The sequence below is a fragment of the Sprattus sprattus genome (genome assembly GCF_963457725.1).
Source record: "Sprattus sprattus genome assembly, chromosome: 2".
In the NCBI taxonomy this organism is placed as follows: Eukaryota; Metazoa; Chordata; class Actinopteri; order Clupeiformes; family Clupeidae; genus Sprattus; species Sprattus sprattus.
Genome location: NC_137921.1, coordinates 43,690,246 through 43,713,724, shown reverse-complemented (window position 1 = coordinate 43,713,724; position 23,479 = coordinate 43,690,246). Strand labels below are relative to the sequence as shown.

At 42.6% G+C, this 23,479-nt stretch overlaps 2 protein-coding genes across 4 annotated transcripts; both read right to left on the bottom strand.

Moving 5' to 3' along the window:
• Positions 1–2: 2 nt before the first annotated feature.
• On the bottom strand, positions 3–9,354 carry atg4b (autophagy related 4B, cysteine peptidase; the record flags this gene model as incomplete). Of its 3 annotated transcripts, none has more annotated exons than XM_080831813.1 (13): positions 3–805; positions 1,246–1,339; positions 1,485–1,541; positions 2,165–2,310; positions 4,135–4,213; positions 6,065–6,282; positions 6,872–6,951; positions 7,081–7,153; positions 7,382–7,483; positions 7,703–7,801; positions 7,943–8,014; positions 8,140–8,241; positions 9,323–9,354. In XM_080831813.1, 13 exons carry the CDS (start codon positions 9,330–9,332, stop codon positions 732–734), a joined length of 1,206 nt encoding a protein of 401 aa, XP_080687939.1. In that variant the 3' UTR covers positions 3–731. The 3 variants fall into 3 exon arrangements, with proteins under 3 accessions (XP_080687939.1, XP_080687940.1, XP_080687938.1); XM_080831814.1 differs by having other exon boundaries at positions 7,736–7,801; XM_080831812.1 differs by lacking the exon at positions 9,323–9,354 and having other exon boundaries at positions 8,140–8,251.
• Positions 9,355–12,882: 3,528 nt separating this feature from the next.
• Positions 12,883–21,658, bottom strand: boka (BCL2 family apoptosis regulator BOK a; the record flags this gene model as incomplete). The annotated part of the gene is made up of 5 exons (XM_080860485.1): positions 21,549–21,658; positions 20,845–21,201; positions 19,248–19,376; positions 15,391–15,554; positions 12,883–13,008 (listed from the first exon to the last, which is right to left on the bottom strand). Exons 2-5 carry the CDS (start codon positions 21,074–21,076, stop codon positions 12,883–12,885), a joined length of 651 nt encoding a protein of 216 aa, XP_080716611.1. The 5' UTR covers positions 21,077–21,201; positions 21,549–21,658.
• Between the last annotated feature and the right edge of the window lie 1,821 nt (positions 21,659–23,479).

Sequence of the window (23,479 nt, the reverse complement as noted above, 5' to 3'; positions counted from 1 at the left end):
AGTTAAAGAGTAAATAAATAATTTTAAAATGCACCTGTGTACAGATATAATTGACAGAATAGACATAGTGTTTCATTTACAAGTGATAACCTACCTGGTCAATAATTGCTCAACCAAAGAACTTTTGTCATTCAAGAGTGCTGACACAGATTTGCAGTATTAGCAACTTATATCAAAACAATAGCACACCACAGAAGGTGTTTTCTCTCTTCTTTTTTTTTCTATACACTAGAGTTATTGACAAAACACCTCGAGTTGTGTTATGGCAATGAAGCACTGGCTGCTGATGAGAGGGCTGGGGCAGGGAGGGGAAAGGCACCTGTATCACTTTAAAACAATTCTTCAAAGTGTTAAGACAACAAAAAATGGATGCAAAAGAAAGAAGAATAAGAAAAAAAAAGAAGATCTTGGTATGCACAATTACTCCCTCCTGTGCCCCTTTCTGCAACCTCTGTCCTCCAGAGTCCAGACAGGCCACAGAGAGAGAGAGAGAGAAACAGAATGCAGGCGTACGAGCTGTCGAGACAAGAAGCTGTGGGGTGTTTTTTTTTTTTATGCGTGGGACTTTTTGCTGGACGAGACGCGCTGCAGACCGGCCTCAGGCGTCACCAGTGGTTTTACCTCCTGCCCATCCGGTCGCTCGGTCTGGCTAGTTGGCCGGCTTCCTTTGATCACAGCAAACCAGAGTCCTTCTGCTCAGCATGAAAAGAGTGACCGTGTTCCTCTCTTCTTCACAAAGACAGGATTTCAAATTCCTCATCCTCTGAGTCAAAGAACCTCTCGAGCCGATCTGAGTCAGAGAAATCTGGAGGGATTGGAGGCAGATGAATCAGCCCATTTTTTTTTTTTTTTTTTACCTCCCTCTTGGGAAAATGACATTAATTAACCTGTGAGGATCGTTGTGCCTCCTTTAAGGTAATGAAAACACAACTGTGTGGATGGCACAAGAGCAATTAGCATTTTCTACAGCATTCTCAGGCACACTCCTGTTCAGATGATCTACAGCTCTAGTAAGGTGGCAAACCATTCTGTCTTTTACTTGAGGAAAATTAGTGTTTGTACACCTTAGCCATTTGCAAGCAGGAAATTCATATTCATATATTTTATATATTCAGTGTGAGAACATCTTTCAAGGAAAAAAAGCACCCATACATAATATCTTTAAACATGACTATGAACAACAGCTGATGAACTGTTCTCTTTACTAACTGAAAAATGGGATCGTCAAGATGGTTCGGCACAAACCTGGAGTGAGATTGAGCACATCAGCACTGACGAGATGACATGGCTGGCTGTCCACTAGTTCAAACATGGGAAGGCCTCCTTTACTGCAGGACAACTGGGGAGAGGAAAAAGGGACTGACACATTCATTCACATGCTGAGGGCATCCAAACATTGCTGGCATTGAGTTTTGGATATAGACAAACACTGCTGGAGCACTAGATGTTTAGCACTTTTCTAAGGGGAGGAAATTGACACTCACCTTCCGAATGTGGGCACACCAATCGTCAAAGTCGTCCTCTGTTCTGCAGAAGAAGCCCTGCAATGCAATAACGTGTCAAAATCAAAGCCTTTATAATAACGCTCAAACTGACACAAACAAAATTGATCTACTGTCCTGATCTATGGTTAGTCGGGTGCCAGCCCTTACGTTTCTTGCTTTACAGGTGAAGCACAACTGTTTTTGTTACTTTGTTAACTGAAACATGACTTTTCTGTTGCTGTATATCTTTGATTCTTAAGTGCTGACGTTTCTAACTCTGTATGTGCTTAAAATTCTACCTTCTTTTCTGCCTTGCTTTTGCATTACGTTGCAAAAAGCATAGTAAGATGACCTCCGACGTCAGAGACCCACCAAAGTGGTTATCCCTGCTGACAAAGTGCTTTGGTGTCAGAGAACGCTAACTTCTTTCTATATAAACCGTGTGTGATTTGTTTAATTTTGCTTCTCTCGTCGGCTGCTGTCTGGGGGTGAGCCCGGGCTCTCTCTGAGGTAGCTTGAGTGAAATGTCACTTAACAGTAGCCGTGCACTGACCTTACACTACACACAGCCACAACAGAGCTCCTGCTGTGCACAGCAAGGAAGTACTCTTTTAGTTTGCGCTTTGCTACTTGCAGGTCGTGTCCTCGAGTTATGCCGTGCTGTCCGCCTTTGACCTTACCGCGGCGATCGAGGGGTCCAGTTCGCAGATGTGCATGCGGCAGGGTGGGTGCTGGCAGTGGTAGGAGTCATCAGGCACCTGGCTGTCCTCGCTAGGCTCCACTGCAGGCTGGGTTGTGTGGGGGTCCAGGTAGATCAGCTCCTCGCCTGCCAGGAAGTGGGTACCACAGAGTCTTATTAGATCTATGTACACATTGCAACCAAAAGTTTTCAAAAAAATTGAATAAAACAATTGGTATCATGTAGTATATATCACTTGATTTGTTTAACAGAGATTCAGAGATAAGAGAAGTAGACATTAGGCTACTTATGAAGCAGCGCTTCAAAAAGCTGGTCTCTCCACAAATGAAGAACTCAAAATTTTCTTTTTTTTGTTAACTACAGGACATTTAGCCTTTTTTCATGATTTAAAATGAGGGTTCAAATTATCCACAATGTGGGTTTTTTTGTGGGTCAGGTGAGGGGTTATTTGTATTGATTTATTGGGCTGGATTTTTTGTCTCTTCAAATAAAAGCACTTTAAGTGAGCCCAAGCTGGGTATTCTACCTGCTGTTCTTTACTTAACTGGTAGCCTACACTGTGATATTTAGTCCCATTTAGAGCACTGGTAATCCGGATTTGGTTATCTTGAAAAGTTTGTATCTGGATCAGGGTGATCCAATCCAATGTTGCTTTTTAAAAACCAGCACAAAAGAAAAAGGGATCACTTGATGGGCTTTCCAAATCCGGATCATTCTGATCCTGATTACATTTTGAAACAACCGGGCCCTGGATACAGAGTCCATGTCTCTAAATGTCTAGGTCATGTCAAGAGATTATGCCAACCAAGTAGTGATACTGGTGTTTCTAATGTTACTGCTGGACGAGGAAAGACAAAGCCCACTGAAATGTTCAAGAGTCAAAAGCATAATAATGAATATATACACAAAATGTGTGTGTATGTTTTTTGACTGGGAATGAGCACAGGGATAATCCATAAAAGCTGTCCATCATGCAGCATTCATATCGCTCTTCCACTGAAAGAAAAGTGTTAAGCATTCAAGGCAACCTTTCAGTGTGCCATCTGTGCAGCTTGTAACAACACACAGGCTCTGTCCAGGTTTAAGGAAGTCACCTAACATGGTGTGAGATTTCGTAAGGTGGGTGACTGCCTCTTATGTGGTCTAAATTTAGGAAATGGGAGCACATGCAGTCAGTCCCTCGTGCAGGTGCAGAATAAAATGCAAGATCATGAGAGGGGAAAAAATAGAAACCAGGCAGAGAAACTGCAACCGAAACTGGGACAAAAAGATGAGCTATATTATCTGCAAATTGAGAGCTACCTCATATGGTTTCACATGCTCTAAGTGGATCTTTTTTTACCCTGTTTAATTAAGTTGCTGTGTGTTACTCTCTAACTGGACTGTGGGTTCCAAATTTGTCTTTGCCTTGCTTTCAACATACTGCTAATGCATATGAAGGTATTGTTAATGACCACTGGACTGGTCACCATAAGCAGTCCTGGTTTGCAGACATTCCTAAGGAAAAGGGCACAGGGTGTGGCATAGCAGCTGCTTACAGCCTAGAGGGGGGTTACACACTCAATGTAGTCAGACTGACATACACCATTTGAAAACCTCCTTTGTGTTACAGTACTACTTCGCCCTCTGTGCTACACGTCACATCTCATCTTGGTATTAAACTCTGCGGTCTGAAGAGTCTTATGTGTCCGCAATATATGCACTATATAAGAGTTACCCGCTGTCTGTAACCCAAGACTCACTGTATATAACTATAGGGTTAATGTAAATAACTGGGGTGTTATGCTACAACAAGCCGTAGCTATCCCTGAAAATAGAGGAGTGTTGAGCAGACCCACCAGATCAGGACCGAGAGCTAAGCACTACTGACTCTGGCGACTCTGACTACTGACTATCACTGTAACCACTTAGACCTCAGAATGTATGGATGAGACAGCAAATTAAGCTCACCCACAAATCCGATAAAGTAGTGCGCACTGTTTGGCTTGCCTCCAATCACTCCCAGAGACTGAGGCAACATGAAGCATTGCTGCAGAGAAAACACAGAGGATTTGATTGAAGGACAGTTTTAATGACAGCTTGCATATCACTGAAGTGACTATAGTTCACAGTTCATACATGTGGATGCATCAGCCTATGCATGAAGCATCATCTATAAATTGCTTTATGGTCAATATTAATTTGTACATAGACCCATCTGTTCCAGACATACATTTCTCATCATCCTACACAAAACACATTAGCCAGCCGCCCAGCTGAGCATCATGCTCTGTTAAACGAACTGCAGAGGCATGCCATTAAACTGGGATGAATTCAATGCTCTCATACAGTGGGCTTCTCTTTTCTGAGCTGAGCCACTCTGCACAGTGCCGGCATTCACAGACTACACTGAGGGGGAAATGTTACGCTATCATAATGTCTGACCGCATTGACAAATGAGTCATGTGCAAGTAGACAGTGTAGACTGGTACGTAGAAGAAAAAAAGACTTTGTAAAGGAAACAGAGGTAAGATATCCACAGCAGTAGTCACGACTTGGCTTGTATTCTGTGAAATGTTTTCAACATAGATCCCTCTCCTGAACGATCATTTAAAGCAGCAGTAAGACTAGTGGTCTGAAACTAGTGAGCTTACAATCTAAAAGGCACGTAAAAACATAGCAACCGCCACCAACATTCCAGTTTGCACTGGAAAAAAGCTTGCTAGCATGCTAACTTGGTGTCTTTTGGTGGCATAGTTGGCAATGTCCTGCTGTGAAAGCTTCGCTTACATTTTCAAGGCGTGTTCCCGGGCATAGGCCGTAGAACTTGCCTACATAGTGCATATCCTGGATGGTAAGTGGAAAAGACAAGAGTTGATCTGTCCGACCATATACCATCAACTTCAAAATTCAATTTGCTTCTAAAGACATAGTAAAAAAAGAGGCAAATTGTTCAATAGTGCTGTTTTAAAGGGGAGGTACTGTCTGGGTTCTTTGTGGTCAAACTACAAAGCTGACTGGTGATTAGATGTTATGTCTCGGTTGGAAGTTGGATGCATTTTCTTTTTCTCTTTGCAGATTTTTATTAAGTTTTGGTAATGGCAGTGTCCCATTTTCACTAAAAGATAAAGCCATGTATAGAAACCAAGACTAAAATGCACAGGAACATTGAGAGTTTTGGTGCCTGTAATTTACTTTAGAATTACATGGTTGGATGTATAGAAGTTTATTTGACAACAAAAATGACACACTCCACCTTTAAAGTAGAGACAAATCAATTCACCAAATCAATACACCCTTTTTAAAGCCACTGCAGAGAACTTGTTTTGCCAGAAGAGAAAAGGCAAGGGGGGAAACGGTACATTGTGTTTTGCTGTCATGCAAGCCAAACTGCTTGGAGCATTATTACACAACAACGCAGTCACCGTGTTTGGATCTCAGTCACAGTGTTTCTCTGGCAATGCCAGACTATCGTTAAAGCAAGTATTCTTTACTCTGCATCAGAGGTGAGGGCTTTTAAAGTATTTTTGTGGCACAGGTATATGGCAAACTGCAAACACAAAGACACCATTTAAGATGCAGTCCTGGATTATGATGAAACTCGAACAGCCAATCAAATTACACCCTTCTCCTTCTGTGCTCCTGACACAATGTGCTAATTGGCTTGAAATAGTGTATGGCTCAGTCCAAATCACTTTGTTTGTTTCCAAAGTCAGAGCCAAAAAAAAACTGTTTTTGGAGCGCACACACTGGACAGACAGCTAGAAAAATGTGAGGACAAAGTTTAATTGATTATAATCAAAAACTGCACCATCTACATTTCAGTCTATATATGTACATACATCTATATATATACACATGTTCAATTAATGTGTGGGCGTGTCCTTTGTGGCCACCGTACCTTTAGTGTCTCGATGTACGCCTCGTTGATGTCGGTGAGGCCCAGCCGCAGGGGGATGAGCAGCACCAGGGGCCTCCAGAGGGCCACCTCCTCCTCAGCAAGGGCACAGGCCCCCCCCAGACAACCGTTCAGCTCGCGTGCCCCCACACCTGCCCCTCCAACTGCCCCTTCCGAACACCCCGGACCGTCAAAGTCCAGCCACGGCATGCACAGCTTCTCTATGGACAGGAGAATGAACAGGTACACATCAGTGACAAGAAACCCGTCAGGAAGACTGACAACGCATACACATTTTGTCCTAGGCAACTAATTACCAATTAATACAAAATATTGGTGGTTAATTTTTGAAGACTTGAACACACATTAAAGGCATTTCTACTGATGCCAAACTGCTATGATAACAACCTTGGAATCTTTCAGTAATGGAATATCATAGTGTGATGGGAATGCTATAACTTTCTATAAATATGGCAGAGTATAATTACCATCAGCTTCACCAGAGCAATGTACGCTACCCTGTCTGTGCTGATATCCCTGTTTGTTTACGACCAATTTTCTTTAACTGTCCCTTTGAGAGCAAACACATCTTTAAAGGCCCCCGTCTGCACATCTCGGGGTTCTCAGGGGGTCATGTGACAACCCTCTCATGCCAGATGCTGAGTCATGGCAGAAGTTGAAAAAGGCCCCGGGGTGCCCTAAAAAATGCCTGCTGCCAGTGCTGTCGAAGCAGACAAACTCCTATTTGCAGCAGAGGAAATATGATTAAGTCTTGAAACTTGCAGTAATTTTGTGAAGGGCTGCACTCACTTATTTCCTCAATGACCACTGTGTTGTCCATGGCAACGTGCACAGCCATTCGGCTCCAGGAGTCAAACACAGCAAGTTTCCTGTGGAAGGAGAATGTAAGTCAGATTCCCTTAATGACAAATTGTACATGTTTGTACAGCCCTCAATTATTTTGTGTCTAGGTCTTGTGTTGTGTAAGGTGGTGTCTGTTTAGCCCCAGCACAACTTACTTGAGTACCTGTGCCACTGTGTTTGGCCCGTACCACTGGCCAATGGACTTGCCCTCCCCCACCCCCATTTGGGCTGTAACACAAAACACAGAAAAGGGTAAGTCCTGACCATGTAATTTCCTGGATTGCGTGAATACTCAAAATTACCATAAATATGCAGTCACACACATTCACACACTTACGTGCTAACACACACAGGAGCACGCCAAAACAAACATACTTGAGGGATTTTCGCAAACTAACGTGGTGCCAACATAGTGAATCTGACAAAGGAAGGTTCCAGAGCATGTAGGGCACTAACCTATCTGATGGATAGAGTAATAGCTATCCTTCTTGTCGATAAAGGCGTTGAGAATGCTGCTGTACTCTTCTCTCTGTCGCTGGCCACTTACCCACCTCCAGTCTGCCAGGACAAAGGGCATTCATTATGTCAACACTGAGCAGAAGCCTGTGTAGCCTTCCACAATGCCACCCATCATTGCATTCCGCCTTGCCAAAGGAATAAACTGATTCAAACAAGTAGGGATTATGGTTACCATCAATGCAAATGAGAATGCACTTTGTTCATGCAGGTTCTTGATAACTAAGTAGCATTGCATGGCTGTCCTCGTGGCAAACTTACCTCGGCCTAGATGTCGATGGACCAGTGCCTCACCTAGGATCATCTGCCCACACCGCAGCATGCAGCCCCAGCCTGTGTCAGATGTGGGTCCTGTTCCTCCTGAGACAGGATTCAAAGTTTACACAGTCGACATGTTTATACCATATGGTCAGCAAAAAATATCAAGCAATAAATGTCTTTATAAATGACATGACACAGCCACATTAAAAGAGATGCAGTAAGGTGCATGACAACACTTACCAATTGGGGGGAAATTCTTTCTGTATGTGAACCACAAACGTGAAGCAATGTCTGACAGAATCTCATCCTTCTCTGAAAATTGAGACAAACAAGACAAAGAAACCTTTGCAAAAAATTCTAGTGTAATGGGGATGTGGAGATAAACTAAACTATGTGTTGGTCTTTAAACTGTGTTTCCATCATACTGTTATTGTTACCTGTGAGTGCACTGAACTGCTTTCCTAGAATCCACACTGGCTCCGAAGTCTCAGGGAAGTCTTCAAACTCTCCAAAGCGAAGCGTATCATATGTGAGAGTAGCTGAAATCATTAATTATAAGGTACATTAGCTATATAATTTTCCACAACAGATTGCCTTTGAAGAATAATTAAGTGTCCATCTACATATCAATACTTTATAAATAAACGTTGTTGTTTTGTTTATTACTTTAATGTTGTCACAACTGATCTTTAAACCAAACTTCATATTTCATATATGGAAACAGACATAAATTAACACAAATTAAAGCATAATAGATCATGTGAAATCAAGGTTCAAGGTTCACACATTCAGAAACAGATATACAATGTGAGCAATCATTTGTTTGTCCAGGATGAGAAAGTACAGAAACAAGAGTTGAAACTAGAGTTGAATCTACCGACAACTACTTTTAAGAAGCCAAGCGCTACCACAACACAAAAAACAACCTCCCAGAATCGATAAGTAGTCAACTGTTAAGAGGTGTTTTTTTACAAGACTGACATAAACACTGACTCTACGAACCACTTTGTTTGCAGTGCAAATGCGTGGCTCATGCAGAACCATTTTAACTAAATATCAGATTTTTTCTGGCTTGCACTATTGCCTCTAAATTGGCCTTCAGTATCTTCTGTAGTGACAATTTAAGTCGCATGCTCGTCTCAACACACAAGGACACGACCAGGGTCGATGAGGTTAGTCAAGTATCTGGATCTGGCATACTCAAGTTGTTTGGTTAAGATGACACCAGCCCATTCGCTTGTTGAACATGTTTAACACAATATGCAACCATGATAACTTCACGCACCCACACAAAAGCCACTATTTAACATTGACAATCTTGCCATTCGAACGAATATTTACTCTATTTGCACCAGAGCATCTTCCAGTTGGTTGGCATTCACTATCCGGAGGAGGCTGACTAATGTAGCTAACTAGCCAGAAAGCTAATGTTAGCGCCAGCGCCACCACACCAGGGTAATTCCAGACGTCTCACAATAAATAAATGGCAGTATTGTGTAACGCAGTTGGCAGTTACACAGTCAATAGTACTGCAGTTCAAGCGTACAAACCCTCTGAGTGCAAGGTTTTAAGACGACCTTCTTAAAATGTTTAGAAATTGTTTTATCTGGGATGTCTTACCTGCATCCATCCCGACACTGATTCACCCTACCTTGATGGACTCAAGATGTTAAATTGCCCAATAACAATGCGTCTTTGCAGTTACCCATGTCAGTCTCCAATCACTACAGTCATTTGGATGGGGTTGTTACTGTTGGCCAATCAAATTGCCGAAGACCGGTGATGCAAGAGGAAGCGAAAACGCGACGATGTCAACAGTTTTAAATTAAACGAGCTTAATGTACTTTTTAATAAAAACGTAAATCGATTAAGTTGTGTGGAATTTATATAATAAAGGCAATGACAATGTTTTTATGGTGAAGATCAACTAGACAAAAATGAGCACAGAATACGCCCAGATAAACAGGAAGTCTCAAGGAATTCAGTCAACGTGTCTCGTGACTCTCTGTTTACCTCGAAAGATATTGCGCAAAAGTCAGTATGGCCAGAGACATAATAAGGACTTTGGTAGGGCCTACTTCAGGCCATCTTTACTTATTAAGTGATTCAAATTACATTATTGTTATGACCCAAGCAGAGAAAGGTTTTTATTCCATTCTTGTATTTACTTATACTATAAAATACTTATAAACTATTCATTTTAAGTCTCGCAAGTTACACTTTCATTCACTTAAGGTACATGGAATTTAAAACTATGGATTGCAGTTTAGATGAATGTATCAACAAAAAAAAAGAATAAAACCCAAACATTTACCCAAACTGCTCCATGCATATGTCAATCCCATTGAATCCTGTTGTGGGTCAGGAAAGTACACAACAGATAAAGCAATAATGCCACCTGGAAAGACACTGTAGGCTGTAGCCACATTGGACGATCATGTCAGTCATACATCCCATAGTTAATGGGGTGGAAAGGTCAACTGTGCATGGCAAAAGTTAACAAAACTGGTTGGTAAAGCTTAAGACATCTGTAGGCTGGCTAGTGGCTACCCATATTACACTTTTATTATAAGAGGAAGGAGAAAGTAAATGACTGTGAATTTAAGGTATAAATGTATTATAATTGAATATAAAAAATTATAATTCATGTTTTGTGTCCATGTTTCTTTATTTGTCATATAAATTTTATTTCAAACAATTCCTTTGGGCCAGACACGTTTTGGCCATTGTTTATGTGACTCACTTTTCACAAAAACACATACAATAAGAAGTCGGCAAACATGTCTTTTAGTGCAGTCTTATTTATATGGTTAAATCAGTACTCTAATCCTTATTTGAGAATGGTGCCAATTTAAATGGTATTAGATTCGGTTTTACCTGTGTCACAATGTATTAGCCCAAGGATTCCTCCATAATTATTTAATTATTACAGGAACTGCAGTGATTGGAATCTAAGTGAGTCAGACCAAATTAATGTGATGGTTGTTATGCTCGGCCATGTGTGTACAATATTGTAATCACATGAGTTCAAAAGTGCATTCTTCCACGTCTTTATAAAGTGGCCATCCTATTTTGAACACCAGGTGGCAGCATAGTACAATTCCCTCTTACAATTGAGAAGTTTTTCTTACACTCTAATTATCCTGTAAAATAATGCATTTATCATTGTGAATAACAATATAGAAGAAAAGTGTGAAAAGCCTGCTTTTCATGTCACACAGGGTGTTAGCATATTAACTATGAAGATTTCAGTTTGGAAACAGAATAACTAAACCAAGATGACGGGTGGGGTGGTGAACGCAAAGCTTCCCATCCATATTCCAAAAAGGTGTGTTCTGAAATGTTTTCTTATCTTCCTGCATTTTGGATCATATCCCAGGGATTCCAAAACAAATTAATATGGCCCTGATCACGAGTCCACCAAGGCAACAAAACTAAAAGCAATATTTGACTCCTTTGAACAACCATCACATTCTGAATCAAATAGCAAACATTGATATATATGTCATGCTAAGATCATCAGATGTAGATAAGAACACAAGCCACATAAGCAATACTAAGGAAAAACTTTTGAGGTCATTCAAGTTTAAACAAAACTTTACCAAACTGGCCTACCATCAGGCCAGTTCTATGAAAGCCTTAGTTTGTAACTTTAGAGCTTCAACACTAGATACCATTACCAATTGTTTGAACCAATTCCTTTTTTCCCCAGATTGCTCTGAGTTTACTTCGTCTTTGCCTTCCTCTTTTATAACTTTAGTTCAGTATTGTGTGCTATGACAACCTGTCAACAGACTGTTTAAAACACTAATCACTGACAAAGTATTGTTTAGCAAATCCTTTTGGTGTGGGTGTACTGGCAATGCTTTAAAATGTCACCTCTACAGCTTTAATCAATACCCACCCACTCCCTCCGTCTCTCACGACCACACCACACCCAAAAAGAGCACTGGCAAGCATGAGTTTTGCTAATCTGGAAAGGATACTGTACATGGTAGTTGAGTTATGAGGAAAGCACAAAGTACAGCATGGTTGTAAGGATGATTATGTTATCTGGTAAGTGGTATTTCGCAGTTACATGCGTAAAATAAGAGGATGGAGGCCTATGCTTAGAGCATGTGAACACCACTTATGACATCACTATGAGCAGAAGAAAATAGGACCCGTTTGAAGAATTTTAAAAGGTTTATTTTTGCATGCGTTCAGTGAAGCATGCCAGTTACACACATATAATGGTAGAGAGGTGTCGTTATTCACAGAATAAAATGTATTTGAAATGATAAAAGTAAAATAAAAACAAGCCACTGACTGCATCCATGAACTGCAAATTATCAACCAGAGCAGAGTTCATAGGGCACCTCCGACAGTGGCAGGGCTTTATTCAGGGCTTTGACACTATCGGAAGGTCTGGAACTCTATCATGCTAGGATAAAAAGGGGAAGATCAACCTGCAGTCTAGAGTGAAATTTACAGGAATACTTCAAACGCAGTCCACTCACTGTGCCGTACCAAAGGCACAATGCATTCCTCTGTGAAGAAAGCCTCAATAGGCAAACCTTCCTTAAGTGCATGCTCTCTCGCACACCCACGGTTCCAGAGTGCTATCGTTTGAAACACAGAAAAAAAAAACGCCTTGGTGATAACAATATCCAGATTCCATCTAGCTGGAGTTTAGCACATAAATATCCACCAAGAAGTCCTTGCAGTGGCTGTAAATCCACCAGCTGCTTCATGTCCAGTTCAAATCCTCAGGTGACGCTGACCATGCATGTGGTCAGCCACAAGGAGCAGTGTTGGAACCCTCCTCAGAATAGTTCTTGCGGAGAGACTTGAAACCTAAAAGGAGCAACTACTCTTCTTAACTTTGTGCTGCATTCTACACAAGAAATAATACCACGACCCAATGATTGTTTTGGTCTCTTGACGGTTGACGGACCAGCCGGGACCAAACTAAGTGCGAGCAACACCGAAAACACAGGACAGACATACTGGGGACTGTGTGGGTGTGCTGAAGTGGTGGATACCATAATACTAGTCAGAGGCACAGTGCAAACTTTCTGCAGGTGTAAACAATGTAAACACTGAGAGCGGTGATTGGTCAGGAGCGATGAGAGACAGTCCTCTTCACCAGTGAGGGGAAGGGCCGGTCGTTCTTCATCTAGTCTGACCATCCTCTCCCCTTATTTCTCCCTCAGCACGTAGAAGACCACAGTTTTCAGATAGTGACCACAGGTGTTGGCAGCTGACACCAGCCAATGAGAATGGAAGCTTGGGTCTGTGTTAACTACGCACTTTGTGATGTCAACCTGAAAGGGGGACAAAAAGAAAGAAGGTGGCATTTAAGAAAGACATAAGAGAGTAGGTGGACATAAATAGTCTTATACATCTGTTTTTTTTTCTAGAATCGATCAACAACTAGCCTGCCTTTAACAAAGTAAGGTGTAGGATGGCATTCAAAATTAGTTTGAGGAGATGTTAAGAGTAAGTGTAGTCTTTGGTGAACATGGTTGACACAGCATGTTACATTTAGTGCTTGTGCTATTAATCCACTTCCTAAAACAATGCATCAAAATGTCTGTTCAGTAGCACATTAAACAGAACACCTCAAAGAGTTGGGAGCAACTACCTTTGTTGCGTTCATGCCAGCACGTCCAAAAGACATTTAAGCACGCACACACACACACACTGGTGAACGATGGTCAAAGGTTGAGCCAGTAAAGTGGCCAAGTCAAGATACAGTCATTCCCTTCAAAGCACTCAGAGGCTCAAAGATTTCAACAGGGTAAAAGGTACATAACTTAATCACTACAGGGCATAACTAAACAGAGAGGAGAAATAGTTACACCAGCAATACAGGGCATATCTTTATCAAATATACTAAATGTACTATAACACAGCCAGAATTTATGTGACCTTCACCAAACATTGCCGGGTCAGGTTCAAGTGTTGTGGGAGAATGTAAACAAGTCGGTGTTGTTTGTTTATTTAGGCTATAAACACCTATTTGAAATGACGGTTGAACCAAAGAAAGCCCCTCTGTGCAGTGCCGAACACGACCTGGACGACCAAGGCTTTCACAATATGCCATTTCATGCTCTACTAATCTATGATGGGAGAAACTGGGGTGGGAAAAGAGACTCGGCTCTGGGACAACGTGACAGAGAATCCATGAGCAAACACACTGATATTCAATTCGTTTTTGTGTCTCATCTAGGGCTTTCAAACCCCAGGGCTGTGTGTGTGTGTGTGTGTGTGTGTGTGTGTACATGCAGATAGATGTGAGCCTGTGTTTTGTAAGTACATGTAAGGCTCTGTGTTCAAACCCTGCTTCACAAAGAAGAGGACACAAACACATCCAAAAAAATATATATCAGGAGACCTGCAAACTCCACCTCTCTTTCAACACTAATAAAACATGATTCCCACAGCAGAAGAGCTGTTGACAAAAACAACCACCGTTTCTTGACAACAAATCTGCTCAACGAATTCCGCTGAACTACTTAACGGCCCTTTTTTCCTTGGGAACTCCCAGTGAGCTACCCAGACAGACCTGACACACAGGTATGAGTGAGCGGCACCCTGTCTGGCGACCCGTTTAGCTCTTAGGCTGGCACACAGAGTAAACTTTGCTATAGAGCCTCTGCAAGACCTCCACACCCGGCTTCAGACTAAACAAATGCAACCGTGGACACACGCGCACGCACACACACACACACACACACACACACACACACACACACACACACACACACACACACACACACACACACACACACACACACACACACACACACACACACACACACACACACACACACACACACACACACACACACACACACACACACACACACACACACACACACACACACACACACACACACACACACACACACACACACACGATGAGACACGACCAGACGCACCACCCACACCGTTAGACACCCAGTGGGTATCGCACACTGTAGACAGAGTCCTCCTCCTCCGCCTCTCTACTTACACCAGAGCTCAGACGATCATTGGTATGATCCATCACAGTCTGCATTGACAGCCTTCTTAATCAGCGATCACTGAACCATTAGGTGTATTCACAAAAGTAGTTTGGGGGCAGCCAGTGCATACAGTACATGTGATTGTGTTACATAAAGCCGTTCTGGGAGACCTCCCTTCAGCTCCCTGGCTGCATAAGCGCACAGGCATACTGCACATACCGAGGAACCACTGCCCTGCAGTCTCTATATATGGAAGGTAAACAAACGCAGTTCCCATTGTGAGGCCTCGGCTCGAGCAGACCAAATTCCTTTGCCATGTCCCGATGTCTCTCGTGAGTGGACCACCATGTTGAGAGACCTTCCGAGCAGGAGCGATCTGACCGCATTCCATGTCTACTGGCTCCTGCTGGCAGACTCTGTACCACTGTTTGCTAACTCTGATCCTCGGGGGCCCTCAGCATGACCCAGTTTAGGACTCTTTCCTGTTCCTTACCTCAGCCCAGTGATCCCAAATGGGTGATTGTATTGCTTTAAATTAATTTCACCTACATCAGGTGTGCCCCAACTAAGCATGTGGAAATACCTCAAAACATGCTGTGCTGTGGGTCCCCACTGGAAAAGAACTGAGAGAACATGCAGATATCTATGGTGATGGGGACAGGAAGTAGGAAGTCAGGAAGGAGAGTCCCATCTTACCCAGCCTCCCCTTCTTTTCAGCCAGGATACCAGACTCTTGCGGACAAACTCTCCCAAGCAGTCCACGATGGTGTGTACAATGGCGGGATGGCCATGACGGACGCAGTCCACCGCCAAAGCCCCCGCTACTGCATACAGTGACACCACCTTCCCCCATGTCACTCCTAAAAAGAGTGAAAGTGATAAAAAGAGAAAGAAAAACAAAACAAAAAGGAAGTAGATTGGATGGTATGTGACAGTGAAAAAAGAAGGAAAAGGAAAAGATGGAATCAAAGACAAAAAATGTGTGAGAGAAAGAGAAGAACATAAATGATAACTCAAACACAGCCACCCAAGCGCTCTAAATCTTGGCGTGTCTTGTATTAGCACCAAGACAATGCATGCATTTTGTACAAATTAAGCTAAAGCAAGGAAAAAAGGGTTTTGGGAATTCACTGCAAGTAAAAACAGCACAAAAAAAACAAAAGAAGGGGCAATTCATTTGAACCAAGAAACGTTACTGACTCCCAAAAATGCAAATATGTCCATTTAACGGCAGACTAGCAGACGCCACGTGACCTTGCAACGCATTAGGAGGGTCACTTCCCTCCGTCGCTGCCAACCAGCCGTCAAACGGCTCAACTTCTGTTCCTCTCCCCTGCCTTGAAAACCATTAGAGGGGGAAATGCTGCAGCTACATGCACACAACGCTAGTCAAGCAGATGGTCTGTGGCTGCATAGCAACTGTATGAAGTCAGACACATGGTTCCCCTAATCGTGTGTTTGTCCACGTGTGTATGTGTGTGTGTGTGTGTGTGTATATGTGTATATATGTGTGCAGCGGTTATGTGTACGAAAGAACCTTGGCCAGGCAAGCTCTGGGGGTGCCTGGGGGGGTAGAGAAGCATGCTTGTCAATATGTGGCTCCGTTTACAGTGAACTTTCTCGGTTTCTTTCTGTTCCTCTCTCATGCCCTCATTTTCTCTCTTTTTTTGCCTCACTCTCATTCATTGTTCCTCTTTTTCTGTCTGTCTCTCTCCATCTCACTCTCACTCTCCCCTCCCCCTCCCTCTTCTCTTGTCTCTTCCAGCATTAGGCAACAGAGAGGAGGGAGGAATCTGGTGGCGGTCGCTGTAAGGGGCTTGCATAACCATAGCGGCAGGCAGGCAGGCGTTCCGCCAACGTGCCTGGCTACCAGGAAGCCTGATCATACCACAGCATCAAGCGTCTACTTCTCCACAGGCCCACTCATCCCTCCCCATGCAACTAACACGGGGCCCTTGCTGCTCCGGCCGCAGAGAGCAGAGATAGGCTATTGTCAAACTTTAACTGGCCTGTCAGACGTGAATTTAGGCTTGGGTTTAAGAGGCAGCGTGTGTGCGCTTGAGTGCACTGAGTGGATGCCCTGTCCAGACTGGAGCAACTCCTAAGCAGAGACAAGACAGCGATGTCTGGGTTAGATTGGTTGGGCTCTTGTTATTTTGTCCTAGTGGTAAAAATCCACATAAACCGCACACGCACACACGCACACACGCACGTGCGATGGGTTGTGTTCTCTGTTCACTATTAAACGACTAAAATAGGAAGGCCACTGCCAAACCTGGCTATATTTTAATAGAGTGGGGGGAAAAGCACGCAGATTTGTTTGATAAGAGACACTTCCCATACACTGGTGCATACTTGGGACTAAAGAGCATTATAGCATTAGACTTAGATCCTTCAAGATTTTTTGTTACCCAAACTTCTGACCTCAGAACAGTCTGAAGGTGTGAACAACCATATTGCTGTTACATTGTCTGTGTCTATGGCACTGATGTGGGATCAGAAAAGGGCAGAATGAGATAGCATTCAGACATGGCATCTGCCACAGTTCCCTTCAGGTCTGAGCTGGGAGATAACGACTAAGGGCAATCATAAGCCACCCACTCCTTCCTCTATGATGGGATGAGGGGGTGGCTAATTTAGTCTCATTCCAGTTTTTATGCATCAGTTATAGTGCACTCTACACAGCCTACAACAGTTTGTTTAACCGACATTTCAATAACCTGCTTAAAGCTACATGTTTTCAGCCATTTTGTACATTAATCTGCTGTCATCGCACAAACACAACCATGTACATGCAGGGGAAGTAAACAAATCGCCTGGTGTCAGAAGCAATCAGTATTCACAAGACCATCAGATATCTAAGTATACTGAATTCCTTATAGAGAAACACATACCTATGTTCAGTCACTTCATGGGTAGACATGTAAGCACAATACTTGGGTTTACCTTAAGAATGTTTACAATTTAACAGGGTACAATGCATGCTCTAACAAAGAGAGCAGTTATTGTATTTTATATAAAAGTGGGATAACCCTAAAAGGGAAAACCTAAACAAAAACCAAAGACCTGCCTGACAGCCTGTTTGCAATATGCTGGACAGTAACATACTTCAGCTTTAAACAATGGGTTTCACTGAGGTCTATTGAGAGTGAGACCTAACCTAACCAATTTAGCTGTGCTTTCCTGTGAGCCAAGCCAGTGACCAGATAACATCACTTCAAAACGTTCCATGCTTGTGTTTTGACTGAGGAAAGCCCACCGCTGCATCACACACACACACACACACACACACACACACACACACACGGGAACACAGTATGGCGGAGTGTTTGTTGAGGCACTTGGCAACATTGCACTAAGCTCCCAACATGGCATAACTTGCATTTCAACACTGGGAGTTCCTTGGTAATAGAGATGAATCACTTACACTACATGTGAAAGCACCTCTGTGGACCAGCTATCAAATAATGTACCAAGAAAAGGTGTGCTCAGAAATGTGCTACATTCCCTTCCTTTCCATACATAGTCAGGAGCAGGTCGCACTGAACACACTCCATATTTTTGATGCTGCCAAGACTGAAACCAGAGAAAAAAACAAGATCACTGCAGTGAAAAACAGGATTTCTTGCCTTTCCTCGACATAAATCCACCACGGCACAAGAATGTAGTCAAAGCCAGTGCGAGCAAGTAAAAAATATGTGTTCGGCCGCTGAAAATAGGCCAGGATTAAGTTGGGCAAAAATGTGGGCTCCAAAAATAACACAATGAACACGCAAACATTGAATACCAAGGGATTACTGCTCTCTTCCCTTAGGCTGGAGATATGAACTGGGATAAACTGCTCCTGCTTTAAAAGTGCCGGTTCTGGTAATACTGGTAAGCCCATCTCCTACCCCTGCAGAACACAGATTGATGCCCGCTGCCAGGACGGGAGGGAGAGTGGGGGGTCCCTCGGTACGCAGAGGTGCCCAATGTATGTTTACACGTCAGTGAAAAAAACAACTCTTGGTTTCCCCTAGAATTTCTTAGCGAATACAACATATCCCAAATGTGTATATAAAAATGTCAAAAAGGGGCCTATTTTTAACTTTCTCCAAATGAAACCTGAGCAGAGGTCTTCCAGAAAATCAGTTTGGAGGGTTCTTGTAAAAGCTACATGGGAATGAGACAGTTATGTGAAGGACAAGCATGATTGATTTCTTGCTTAACCATCAGTCTCCCTCCACTTATATAAAATGTGTACTTAGTGCGGGAATGTGCCCATTACCATGTTTTCCCCAGATATAGGGCTCCCTTTAAGTACCTTCGGAGTCTTCCTAGCAAACAGAATACACTTTACAGTGTAAACACCATTTACGTGTTTCTTCAAGGCCTTTTTAATGAACATCCTTAAAAAATATTTACCTCACAAAAAAGAGAACAATTTTCACTCCGTAACTTCACTCAGGTAAACTGTTTTGTTTTTTTTACGAGGTAGGCTACATAGTAACGGAATTTTCACAACCAACACCTCCCACAAAATTGGCCTTCTGGAGGAACAGGGATTCACTCACCAGTGGAGAATATTTCTGCTGCTACAGCGAGGAAGGCATCCGACACAACATTTTCGGATGCTACAGGGATGTTGAGCTGCCGGGCCACATTTCGGTAAACATTGGGTCGCAGGTACTCAAGCTCATCACCTGAAGTGAAAATTTTAAAAGGGAAAATATATCTTTTGAAGACTTTAACAAACAATACACAGAAATTCCAAGCAACGGTCATTACCCTTGAATCTAGGGCAGTTCACATAAGAATGGCTCTCCCCATCATAAAGATAAGATCACTTAAGTCAGTACCTCTGACTCTCAGCTGGGAGAGGCTGACGCACACAGTTCCATGACCAAAGGTTTAGTATGGTGGAGGCATGGGCACTTATGCATGTCTGTATTGACCGGATTCTGAGTAACACTTGATAAAAACTTTGACTATATGTTGATGACAACTGTAAAGAAGAACCCATGTGGTAACCTTAATCACAAATATTGTACTAACTTTAATCCCTAGGTTAATGTCCACCTTTAACAAGCCAAGGAGCTGAGAACAATGGGTCAATGGACCATTATACCCAGTGTTTTCATCGTTATGTGAGATTAAGTGGAAGGAACAAGATGTTCAGAAGTGTTCTCTGTTTCAAAGGGCAAGAGTTTAGTAGTGGGCCAATGCCCAATTGCCTCTTGGGGAGTGGGATGAGTGGGTCGTTGAGGTTGGCTAGTCTGACAGACAAATCTGAAATAAGACAGTAAGGGATGGTTTTTTAAGCATGCATAAATGTCTGCTCTCTGTGTTTTCAGGAAATAGTGCCAGATACACGAGAGCCAAGACTAATTAGTGGACTTAACTGTCTCTTCCTTTTCATGGAGAAGGATTTTTTCCCTGAACATTGAGGCGACTGTTTGGCATAGATGGCCAATGCAGATGACATTCATGTGATGTGTGTGGGCCTATGGCAAATAGCTGGAGCTCTGGCTTGTATTGTTAAACCAGACAGGGCACAATGGACGTTATTATGGAGCCTGTGTCAGTACAACACCCGCTGTCTAAGTGCTTTATGGCTTCAGTGACAGAGAACACTGGAAAAAGAGGATCTAGGTCCTTCCAAGTAGGAACATGACACATTTAACAAGACTCCTCATACTGAGGAGTTCCCTCTACCAGGGCAGTAGTACATCAGACAAACATTATGAAACATGCACAGCCTGCGCAAAATCAACACAGTTAAAGAGGGCGAAGAATGCTGTGGGTGGGTGTTGTACAAGTCCTGATTAAGGACACTCCTTAATGACTTTCTTTCCAGATGGAAGAGGACTAGGAGGTGACAGTTCTGGTTTAACAGCTCTTGTCCAACCTGTGTCCCCTTGCCTTTAATACCTTGACACACATCAACAGGCTACACACAATCTTTCACACTCACGCATTCATTCTAATACACGTCCATTTGATTTTCGGGACTCCACAATCTTGTGGTCTGATCATGCTGTTAAATTAGTAAGAATCAAACACGTGCGCAACATTTTCCATCACACGTCAGAAATAATAATAACACAATTCTTCCTTGTTTACCACGTCAGGTAAAAAATACAAACACTCCGAAATCCGTAGAGCTCTTACCTAACCACAAGAGAACCGAAGACACTTCTGCAAGTGCTGACCCCGGGGCTGAGACTCCATGTTCGGGTTTAGACCAACCGATTCCAGCCCGGTTCAGTCTAGAATGGATATAATCTCTACATAATGCCTTGGCTTGAGACACCAGTTCCTTATCCGTGGGTGAGCGATCAAAGACCTCCATCACTTCTGCCGCGAATACTGAGGAGCGGCGGAGCACATCCATGCCCTTCATTAGTTAATTACAAACACGCCACCAGACCTCCAAACTTCCACCTTGAACACCGTGTATGGAAGTCTGCTGCCGCCACTCTTCAACCCTCCTCCCTTCTGATATTGGTGCCTCGGGGAGGAGAATCTCTGTGGAGAAATGAGTTTAATTGCATGACATGATCCAGTAAAGTTAAATTACTAAGCAAAATGTAAAATGTTCCAAATCACCATACCACATGCCACTTCAAGATAACAATTCAGAGCTGACAGTCTTCCGACAGAGTCGAAGTCAATAGACTTCAGCAGTTAGTTATATTTGAATGAAAACAGCAACACATTTACCGATAAGGATGTGGAAAATAATGCACGTATAGCACAATAAACATAGCTGATCACACAGGGGCTATGAACATATTCTTAATTCTTCTATAAGTAAGGCTGACAGAAGATTACATTATTTTGGAATGGCTATAGTTCGATTAACCTTCACCTACCTTTCCAGGTCTAAAAAGACGGAATCCCTAATTCCACTTGGCACTATGGTCATCTGACAGAAGTTTCATCGGTTAAGTTTGCCTCGAAAGAATAAACAGGAAATTCTGATAACCTGCCACAAGGCGATGGCTAACCTTTAAACGGTAATTTTAGAGAATCACTTCACAGCTGTAGGCTAGTGTTTAGTCCTGTAGACTACACGCACGCACTGGTAGATCAGTTATTTCCTCATCTGAGAACTCGATGCGCAAGTGCATACGGCTACGTTCCCGTTTTTTCCTATAGGCTATCGCCTTGCTAATTTAATAACTCGCGGTCTAGAATTATTTCACCATTAACAGTGATGATAGCCATCACTAGACTATGCGGCTGCTGCATGTGCTACATTCAGGCAAAGTTTCCTTGTAAGGGAAATCGTTCCGTTTGGATGAAAGGCGGAGATAACGATGCTATTATGTCAAATAGTGCCCCGCCCCCCAACCACAAAGTGGCCTCAGAGGATCTCCCTAACTGACAGTGAACATCAGACCATGAACTTTAATTTAACAGTCAGCAACTCACGATGAAGTTGGATCAAGTGAGACCAGTGATACATCCTCATGATCACATGTTTAATAAGCCTATCTTGTGTCCACAGCCAATTATGGAGTGTTGTTTGACTATCTTCTGGTGTATCTCATCTGCAACTGATACTAACATTGTTGGTATAAGCTATTATTCTAGATCTGGTGTGATTTCCAGACATAAAACCAGAGTCAAACCCATTCCAGACTACATTGCTTTCGGGGTGTGGCTGACCATTTTTGTTGGTCCTGGACTGAATGTCTAATGCAATTTAATAACCATCTAAAGTTGCAATAGCCTATACGTTTTGTAACACTGTTTCATAACCATATCTGAAGATTGCACAACTCCACATCTTCTTTTAGCTACAGCTTACCAAGTAGGCTTATCTAGGTGGACATTTTTCATGTCAGAAAAGGTCTGGTCCGTCTCCTTGTAACTGTACTCATCACTAGCCCCTTGGACAATCGCCAAAGTCACGTGTAAAGACAGTGCAGACTGTGCAGAAGTGAGGGGTTTTCCAGCAACAGAACAATTGTAAATCTTTAAGGGCTAGTTTTCATTCTGATGTTGTCATGTCATTCTGAAAACGTGGAACAGCTGAATTCATCTCTGTTGTATGTTGAGGAAGAGCGCAATCCTGCTCAAACATGTCTTGCAATTAAAACAAGTTGCCAGAGTATGATAAATGCTGGGGTGACACTCTGGCTAGGTAGCCTATGAGTGAATGATAAGTGGGGAAATTAACCATTTCTGTTCATATGAACTAGTGAAATTTAGCTTCAGTTTATATCCAATATGCATTATTGTAACTGTTTTGATGAGGACGATAATGGTTATTTCTGGTTACATAATATATTGTTTGGCATCTGTCTGATTGTACATACCAGTCATTAACAATAGCACTGGTGGTGGTCATAGTCCAGCAGACTCTTTAGGGATTTTCATGTCAAGCAACAATAATTTAATAATTTCATTTAATGAAGCCATATCTTCTGCAGGACCAAAAGGGAACAGATGAAAACAATGAAGCATGCAAAATGGTCATTAGATAGACAGTGTTCAACATCAAGAGGAAGGAAGACATGATGTCCCTCTATGGCCTGCCTCTCTTGACTGACCCCTTTGGTAATGTGTTATCTTCGGAGGAGGTCTGTTTTTCTTAACCAGTCAGTGGTCAATTATAAATAGCTTGTGGGGATTTATCATATGCCAACACACACATATGCTGCTTTATTTTTCCTGTGACTCAGCCTACACATACAAAATGTATGTGGTATTGATAGTGGATCAACATGGAGGGACAGAAGCAGCTGTGAAGAAAACCACCAAAGCAATTCAAGGTTTTCCTCACTCAGAATGATCA